The sequence below is a fragment of the Zingiber officinale genome, chromosome 3B (assembly GCF_018446385.1).
Source record: "Zingiber officinale cultivar Zhangliang chromosome 3B, Zo_v1.1, whole genome shotgun sequence".
NCBI lineage: Eukaryota > Viridiplantae > Streptophyta > Magnoliopsida > Zingiberales > Zingiberaceae > Zingiber > Zingiber officinale.
In genome coordinates this window covers 63,011,301-63,021,219 of record NC_055991.1, presented here as the reverse complement: position 1 = coordinate 63,021,219, position 9,919 = coordinate 63,011,301, and the positions used below count along the sequence as shown (strand labels likewise).

Sequence of the window (9,919 nt, the reverse complement as noted above, 5' to 3'; positions counted from 1 at the left end):
TACTTCAACCAAATCTTGTCCTCCCATTTTCAATCCCAAGGGATTATTCATGGTTTATCTTGTGTTGATACACCCTAACAGAATGAAATAGTAGAAAAAAATGGACATTTACTCAACATTACTCGTGCCATTCTCTTCCACAACAATGTCCCTAAATCTTATTGGAGAGAGGTTGTTCTTAATTCCACATACATGATAAATAGACTTCCCTCACGTGTCGTAGACAACAAGAGTCCCATGCAACTCCTTCATAATTTCTATCCTCATTTTTGAACAACAAATGAACTTACTCCTAGGATTTTTTCGGTGCACTGCCTTTGTCCATATCCATGGTTCACAATGAGGTAAACTAGTTGTGCCATCAAATGTGTCTTCCTCGGATACTCATCCACTCAAAAAAGATACAAGTGTTACCATCCTTCATCTCAAAATTTTTACATCTCGGTTGATGTTACCTTCTTTGAACATACCCTATTCTTCTCCAAGTCCTTAGGGAGAGATTTCAGTGAAAGAAAATAGTACTTGTGAGTCATTTGAACCCATTAATGTTCTTGATCTTCTTCCTACCTAGGTCTGTATTGAGTCACCTCCATCTTCCTTTCCCGCTAGTATTTCTCGTGATACTCCAAGTCTCAAGTGTATTCAAGGAGAAAGGTTGCTCCAGAAGTGATACAAGTCCAAGAACCTTAACCACAAACCTCCGACCCTGATTCGAGGATTATGGTAAGATCTGACGCGCTTTTTCAAATCACTGAATCATCCATTGACTTAACAGATAGTCTTGACCTTCCCATTGCTTTAGAAAGGATACTAGAGAATGCACCAAACACCCTCTTTATCCTTTATTTCTTCACTATGTTTCTCTTAAACATCTCTCACCAGCCCATAAAAAATTCATTGCAAGTCTAAATACCATGACTATTCCCAAGTTTATTTCCGAGGTATTATCAAAAGGGGAATGGAGGGATGCCATGAGAGAGGAAATGAATGCATTAGAAAAGGATAAGACATCAAATATTGAAAATATATGGAAAAGATCATCGGTTAGCCTTTTGGGTAGAGTACAAAAACAAAGCCATAAGGGCTTAGGCCTAAAGTGGACAATATCATATCATTGTAGAGATATGTGCATATCCTTTGGACACAACACATGGTATCAGAGCCATGGTCCAGACCAGATGCCATGTGGCGTAGCCTTGAACGAAGTTGTGGGGACGATCGGAGCAGGTTAGGGTGATCGGATGCTCGCAGGGAGGTCAAGAGCAAGTCAGGGTGACCGGATGTTTGTGGGAGGCCGATGCAGGTCAAGAGTGTCCGGATGTGCATGCTTGCGGGGAGGTCCGGAGTAGGCCAGAGTGATCGGATGCTCACGGGGAGGTCCGGAGCAGGTCAAGGAGGTCCGGAGTAGTTCAAGAGTGATCGGATGCTCTCGGGAGGCCCGAAACTGATCAGGGTGATCGAATGTTTGCGGGAAGACTCGGAGTAGGTCAGGATGATCGAATGCTTGCGGGGAAAGATATGGAAAAGATCAAGGGTTTAAAAGGATGGAAGATATCTTCATTAGAATGAGACCTTTTCGATAGAGTCAAAAAACAAAGCCATGAGGGTTAAGCCTAAAGTGGACAATATAATGTTATTGTGAAGATATGTGTATATCTGTTAGACACAACAGAAAACAATAATACATGGGAGGTTGTTGATAAGCCAAAGGGGAAGAACATTGTTTATTGCAAATGAATTTTCACATTGAAATACAAAGCAGATGGATCCTTTGAGAGATATAAAGGCAGGTTGGTGGCAAAAGGTTATTATACTTACACTTATGGGTAGATTATCAGGAGACCTTGCTCCTGTTGCAAAAATAAATACTATCAGAGTTTTACTATCTTTGGCTGCACACTTCAATTGACAACTTCTACAGTATGATGTAATGCATTTCTTTATGGAGATTTAGATGAAATTTATAGGAACCTTCCACCAAGATTTGCAGGGGATACTGATAACAAAGTATGTAAATTGTGGAAGACTCTTTATGGTCTCCTAGGGCATGGTTTGGAAGATTTGCAAAAGTCATGAAGAAGTCTGGGTATAATCAAACCAAGGGGATCATACTCTCTTCATTAAGCACTCAACTGCAGAGAAGGTGACAACTCTTCTAGTCTATGCAGATTATATTATTGTAACCAGAAATGATGAAAAGGAAAAATATGATCTAAAGCAAAAATTGACAGAGGAGTTTGAAATAAAAGAACTGGGCAAACTAAAGTACTTCCTTTGTATTGAGGTAGCATACTCTTACAAAAGGAATTTTTATTTCTCAACAAAAGTATGTGACTAATCTATTAGCCGAAACAAAGAAGATTGGATGTAAGTCGATCTATAGTCCAATGGATGCTATCACAAGATAGGAGAAGTTAAGGAAGAACCTGCGGTTGACAAAAGGATGTATCAGAGATTGGTTGGTAGACACATCTTGCTCATACTCATCTAGACATTACATATGCTGTGAGTGTCATTAGTCAATTCATGCATGATCCAAGAGAATCTTACCTTTAAGATGCTTACAGAGTATTATATTACTTGAAAGACAGTCTGGGAAATGAAATTTTGTTTAAGAAAAATGAGACGCTAGCTTTAGAAGTCTATACAGATCCAGACTATGTAGGATCTCTAGTGGATAGAAGATCAACTATACGATTTTGTACTTTCCTTGGTCGTAATATGGTGACAGGAGAAGCAAAAAGTAAAATGTGGTGGTAGAATTTAGGGAGCTCAAGGATTATGTGAATTACTTTGGTTGAAGATTATTATGGATGATTTGAAAATCAAATGGGAATGTCCCATTGAATTCTATTGTGACAATTAGTCAGCTATCAGTATTGCTCATAATCCTGTTCAACATAATAGGACTAAGCATATGAAATTGATAGACATTCCATAAAGGAAAAATTGGAGGAAGGATTAGTGTGTATGTCATATGTCCCTTTAGAACTATAATTCGCTAATGTGTTAATAAAGGGATTGAACAGTTATGGATTTCATGAATTTATAGTCAAGCTGGGAATGAAAAATATCTATTACTCAGCTTGAGGGGGAGTGTCGAACAACATGTACAACAATAAAATAGTAAAAATACACAGTTGTTCACAAAATAAATAGCTGTGTATCTAGAGTAGGAAATCCCTTGATTAAGGGGTTTAGTTAGAAAGATATAATTAGGAATAATTAGTTTCCTATTCTCTCCTTATTTCCTATTTTTATCTATTGTAATTTTATATGTAACACTGGGTGTTCCCATCCGGACATAGATGCATTTTTTCCACATCAATTCTTTCTTTTCACGGCAGCTACACTAACCTATTTCTCATGTGCTAGCAACCATGTGAGAAGGTCACTGACAAGTGATGAAACTTGCTATAATGTTAATTGACCCCTCACAAACCCCCCTGGCACTTCAAGACAGACTAAGAGTTTCAGAGCTAGTTCAAGACATTTTACAAGTATAATAGTGAAAAAGGAAAGGGAAAGACAAAGTCACTTTTCTATTCGATCAATTGATCAAAACACAAGACATGACAATTTCAAAATCAAATAAGCTCAGTTTGTGCCTTTATGAATTCATCCTTGTGCTTATCTTTTCACATTTTATGGCTATTGTAGAGATTAGCACAAAATCCTTGCCCCATGATCAATCTATACATTTTCTTATGCATCAAAAAGGACTAACAAGAAAGAAAATAAAGTCAAGTCTCAATTTCTCAAACAATAGGAGAAACAAAATAAAGTAATTTCTCGTGTGTTAGAAGGGACGGCCAAGCAAGAAGATACTAAAGACATTATGATCGAGACTGATACAATGACATTGTTATTTGTTATTCATTGGAAATGACCCCCTAATTAAAGATGCCGAGTTGTGTTTTCTTGTTTAGTGATGAATATGCAAACTAGGAAATTCAGTTTTAAAAGTTTTAGATGTTAGTACGGACTTTTTGGGTCAGGTTCATCCTACTTGGAATAATGCTTGGTACTATGGTTAAGAATGGCTATATGATCGCCTTAGCAGATAAAAGGGACCACATAGTGGTTACATATGACTTCAGATGCATGCAATTTTTGTGTAGTCGGAAGAAAGTTGGACCATTTGAACCAATAAAAACTTAACCAATCTGGTATAAAATTCTAAGCTACCATGGACAATAGCTTCTGACTTGTAATTGTTAAATAGTTTTGTAAATGTTAAACACTTAATATATTAATTTAAGCAATATTACACATATACAATCTATTTTACATTGTTGATTTATATTGATTATCATATGATTTATATATATTATTTTCTATGTGTTGAAATATGAATTGGATATGCCAATAAATATCTTTATTTTCAAATGTTAGGTATTTTTATCATTATAAATTATTTTAAATATTCTTTATGTTGACCACATATTCCTTCAAATTTTGGATATGCATTATGCAGTTGGTCTAACTATATATTGTCTATCATATGTCATTTGGATTTGGAATTTTTTAAGATACTCTCTTGGTTATTGTTTATAAGAATGCTAATGTTATTCACAAACTATGTTACTCATACTCATATTGGCAGTTAAGAAATATAAATATTAATGCATATACTATGTAGTATATAATGTAAATAATATTATAAAGTAAATATAATGGTATATAATTTTTGTAGATATAAAGAGTATAGTTTAATGTTTAGGGTGTATTTATATATTATTTCAATATGCCATAGTTTAAGGGGAATTTTGAAAAATTCTAAAAATTAAAGAGGTGAGGGTTTGAAATATTCCCAAATGCAACACATTCCTTCTATACAAGCCTTCTATTTTTCCTATCCCCTCGAACGTCTGCCCTTGCCCTCTCTTACTCGCTCAACATGAGCGATTGTGTTTTCTTCCTATTCCTTTCCCAATGATGAGAGCAAAGCACCTCCTCACGGGATTGTTGAATCTTTCCTTTCTCCTTATGGGTGATGTCGTTAAACTCCCTTACCTTCTCATGTGATTTGGGCAACTTGTGAAGTGTTAGATGTGCTTCCTTGGTCTCTTTCTTCCTTTGCTCTCACAGGCAAATTTGGTGGTTCTAACTCTCGTTTAATACCCATACTTGTATCAAGTCAGTCAACACAAGAATAGGTGAATTTGTTGAGTCCAAGTAATAGAGTTCACAAAGCCATGCCAATAGAACGGCAAACTCATATGTTCCGAAATTAGGGTTTGGTCATTGGGATCATTGAGAATTGAATGGCTTAGCTTATATTGGATTTCGAGAGGATTGATGAAATATTTTTTTCATTGTGTATAATAAATTTGTCTATTTATTTTAGTTCATTTTTTTCTTCATTAATGTTATGATGTTTGAAAAAACAACCATGTAACTTGGACTAAATGATCCTGTAACAAATATTTAGGTGAAAATGCTTGAAGCTCTAAAAGACATTGAAATCGCTTCCAGACTGGTGGCTTTTGATAGAGATGATGATATGTCTCTTGATGAAAAATATGAGAAGCTTCAATGTGCTATTACTCCATTGTCACATGATAGTGAAGACTATCAGCTGCTCAAGAAATATCTTCTTAATACCCATGCTCCAACTCACAAGGTGTGTGTGTGTGTGTGTGTTTTTAATCAAAATGAACTTTTCTCAAAATGAACTTTCTTGCTTTTCGAATCCTAGAAACAGCCTCTTGTAAAAAGCAGGGTAAGACTGCGTACAATAGATCTTTCCCCGGGACTCCACATGGTGGGAGCTTCACGTACCGGGCTGCTCTTTATCAAAATGAACTTTTCTTTGTATGGACTTCTCACTGTTTTTGTTTGATTTCTTTTCTGTGGTTGACAGGATTGGTCCCTTGAGCTTGAAGAAATTTTTGTACTTGAAAGAGAAGGAGAGTGTGATAAGTTCGCACCATTTAAAGATATGAAAAATAAGATGCTGCTGTGGCATGGTATGCTGTTTTTTTTTAAAAAAAAAAAACTATCTATTAATTCATGAGCAATGTTCTTGCCAGACAAGATATTACATTTCTCAAAAATCCAAAAATGGATTTTGCCCCTAACTCCAGCAAAGTTAGCTACTATTTGTGCAGTTGAGTTATAATCTCTCTTTACATAATGATAATCATTAATAATCAATATAATAAATAGCTAAGGTTATAAGAAGTTATCAAATTAAGTATAAATATATGATAACATTCTTTGATCCTTGATTCTTAATTTGTATCAAGCCATTTAGCAATGCTAAATTTGTACATGTATATAGCAATTGTCTTTGAAATATAAATAGCTAGCAATAGGTATCTTAACATTTGAATCTTGCAATATAAATCAATCACCTGTATCTTTGTTGCTTGAAAGAAATGATCCATCGTAAGGTTGCTATAATGCATCATAATGAATTAATGCCTGTAACTGGGAATATAATTGGAGATGATTAAACTGAACCATCCTTTCCATACATTCATAGTCTTTAGTTAAGGATAAAACTCTGCTCCAAATAATTTGGGTGAAGAAGAAATAACTTATCATCACACATTCTATTTAACCATAGATGCCCAAAGGAGTCTACAATGGAAGTTAACAAGATAGTTTTAGATTATCTGTTAATGTAGCTATCCTCTAACATTCACAAAACAGAAGCCCTTGAAAAAATTGAAACTTCACTGGTGAAGAATATGATAAAACATATTGCATGTAACGAAGATAATGTTCTATAGAATCCCTCTCCATGCCACATAATAACAAAGGCTATCATAATAGTACAGAATATTGGAAATATATTTACTGGTAGGAAGTCTTTGTCTCAGCGTTGTCCATAGGAAGAATTTTACCTTTTTCCAGCTGTTGGTAACTATCAAATCATTTCCCAACTCTTGCAAGCTTCAACATTTGAAGTAACACTATGCGTTCAATGCATGCATGGTATTCTGTTAATATTTGTCAAAGTATCTTAAATTTAGCTACTGCTAAACTTATGAATTTTCACTAGTTTAAAATAGTTTTTTCCTTGACTGATTGAATATTTCCTTGTAGAATATCATCACATACCTTTTTCAAAAACTTGGTTATTCTGTGTCACCGAATGGTGACAGCTGTGTTTTTATGTTGGCAATTTTTTTTAGCTCAAGGATAGAATGTTATATTATATCATAAACTGTTGTTGATGATTTTTTTTAGATATGTTCTGTGGCTTGGTTGTTGTCTTCTGTGAAGTAGTGCATCCCACCCACAAATCTTACATCTGTCTTATACCTTATACCATACCACAGTTGTATTCTTCACTATGGTTTATGGTTGTTACTCCCCCTTCCAACAGAAGAATTACACTATCTTTCAAAATCTGAATTTTATTGAAAGTCTTCTATCTATATGTTCTTTAGGAATTGTTGAATTTTCCCTCGGGACGTAGTGCAGATGGTGGGCGCATGACATTTCTAGCATAATGGCCGAGTCAATTCTTAGGAATTGACGACCTAGGGTTTACCCCACCATGCGCCTAATAGTGTACTTGCATTTACTTCCCTCCATATCCATTGGGCCGACATTAGGGGGCCGTTAAGGTAGCGGATCTACCCCTTTTTTTAGGAATCGTTGAATTTTTGTTCATGTCTCGTTCATGTCTATTTGCATGCAATATGTTTCTAACTTGTTTTTTTGTTGGAACTTGGAAATGGATTTTGAGTATATATGCAACTAATTTTTGTGCAACGATAAAGTTGTTGTCGTGTGACTTAGAGGCGATGAGTTCGAGTTTCGGAAGCAGCCTTTTGCAAAGTAAGGTAAGGTTGCATGTAATAGACCCTTCTCCGAGATCCCGCATTGGCGGAAGCTTTGTGCACCGGTTTCCCTTTTATGCAAACTAATTTTTGCTCTACTTTTCATTAGTCTTGTGAGAAATTATGATCCACCTTTGCTTTCTTATGCTGTAGCATCAATTTCATCTTAACCATAACTGTATATGCTTATTTAATGACAGGTTCACGTTTGACAAACTTTGTGGGAATTCTTAGCCAAGGACTGAGAGTTGCACCTCCAGAAGCTCCAGCAACTGGCTACATGGTGTTCTCTCTTCTTTTTTTTCCCTTATCTTTGTGTGAATGTGGCGCGTGTGTGTGTCGTGTGTGTGTGTTGGCTATATGCCTATGCAGATTCTTGTGTGTGCAACTATTCTAGTTTAGCATAGTTGGCCACGTCGGGTCTGCTTAGGTTTCACTATTTGAACAGTGAAAGAAAACTAAAGAAGGGCTCTTGACTTATAGAATTGGTTAGACATTTGGGAGTTATTGTCTATGTAAGGGGTGGTTTGATTGAGTCCATAAATTATTTACCTATTTCTCTATATGCAATTTTAACTTAGCTATGCCTTCGCTGCTGTCTATTAAATTGATCATTTATGTGGCTTGGGTGGTCTTTCTGATTGATGATTAGCAATAATATTTAGGGTTATGAATATGGATGGTTATTTTTTTATTGACTCTTGGCTGTCTCTTTGAGATGTAAATATGCTAGTGTCAAGTTATATTGTGTTTGCATTTACATTTATGTTTGCCATCTTAAATTTGCAAGTACAGTGACATTTATTTTGCGAGTAGTCATTTTATGAGCAACATGTAGTGATGCCTACTGCTATTTGTTATAATAGTCTCTCTGATTTTGGCAGTTTGGCAAAGGTATATACTTTGCTGACCTAGTAAGTAAGAGTGCACAATATTGCTATGTGGACAAGAATGATCCTGTAGGTTTAATGCTTCTCAGTGAAGTTGCTTTGGGAGAGATCCACGAGCTCAAGAAGGCTACGGTGATTTCCACTCTTAATTCATAGTATTTTCGTTACTGCATCAAACAAAAATAGAAGTTACCATACCGCATTAGATTTAAACCTTGACAGAGTGGTCTTTTTGATGATTTGAATTCCATTCCTGCTCTCACATGTATTCTTTTCTCTTGTAGTATATGGATAAGCCACCAAAAGGGAAACATTCAACTAAAGGATTGGGAAAGACGGTGCCACTGCAGTCTGAGTTTGAGATGTGGAGGGATCAAGTGGTTGTGCCCTGTGGCAAGCCTGTTTCATCAACCATCCGAGCATCAGAGTTACTTTACAATGAGTACATCGTTTATAATATGGCTCAGGTTTGCTGCTGGCACTTGTTTAGATCAGCGTATTGGTCGACCTCAGTTGCAGTCTATTCTGTATATCTTGTCAATACATAGAAATAGCTTATCTGAATCAAGTATTATGACAGGTCAAGATGCAGTTTTTATTGAAAGTTCGGTTTCATCACAAAAGGTGAGAAAGCTGGGTGTGGTGTTAGTCTGATGTCAAGATACCTTACTTTGGGGGGACCTGGGGTCAAAGTGTGCTGTTCAAATTTTGGCCCTCGTATTTGGTGCTTCAACTTGTTACAAGTATCAAGATTTTGCCACAATTCGACAGTATCTGCTACTCAATGGACTTGGTTGTAAATAAGTTTGCTTGAGTTGATACCAGCATCTGTAAATATATGGCCACTTTTGCTGTAAAAATGGTCATTTACTAGTTTATTAGTATTCTCCTAGGTCCAGTTTCTTCAATGATGATGTTTTAATTTTCTTTTTAAGATTCTGAACTTATTTGTTTCTTTAGTATGTGTTTGCTTAGGAGGAATTACAGCTCATAATTGACGGTTCGATGTTTTTTGCAACGTCTGACTTTTAATTTTTACCGTCTAACATGGTTATGGTTCATGGTTTATATGATTTAAAAATATTATTATTTTTAAAAAAATATTTTAAAATTATAAATTTATATTAAAAATATCAATGATCAGAACCGTGTCCTACGGTCGGTTGGAAATTCTTTGAGGTCGTATGTTTATATATATATAAGTTATATATTTTAATTAATTTTATGTGT

At 35.5% G+C, this 9,919-nt stretch overlaps 1 protein-coding gene across 1 annotated transcript; it reads left to right on the top strand.

The window, feature by feature from the left end:
- Positions 1-5,440: 5,440 nt before the first annotated feature.
- LOC122056530 (poly [ADP-ribose] polymerase 1-like) lies at positions 5,441-9,366 on the top strand. The gene is made up of 6 exons (XM_042618528.1): positions 5,441-5,626; positions 5,867-5,972; positions 8,000-8,082; positions 8,684-8,821; positions 8,974-9,156; positions 9,270-9,366. Exons 1-6 carry the CDS (start codon positions 5,441-5,443, stop codon positions 9,315-9,317), a joined length of 744 nt encoding a protein of 247 aa, XP_042474462.1. The 3' UTR covers positions 9,318-9,366.
- The last annotated feature ends 553 nt before the right edge of the window (positions 9,367-9,919 follow it).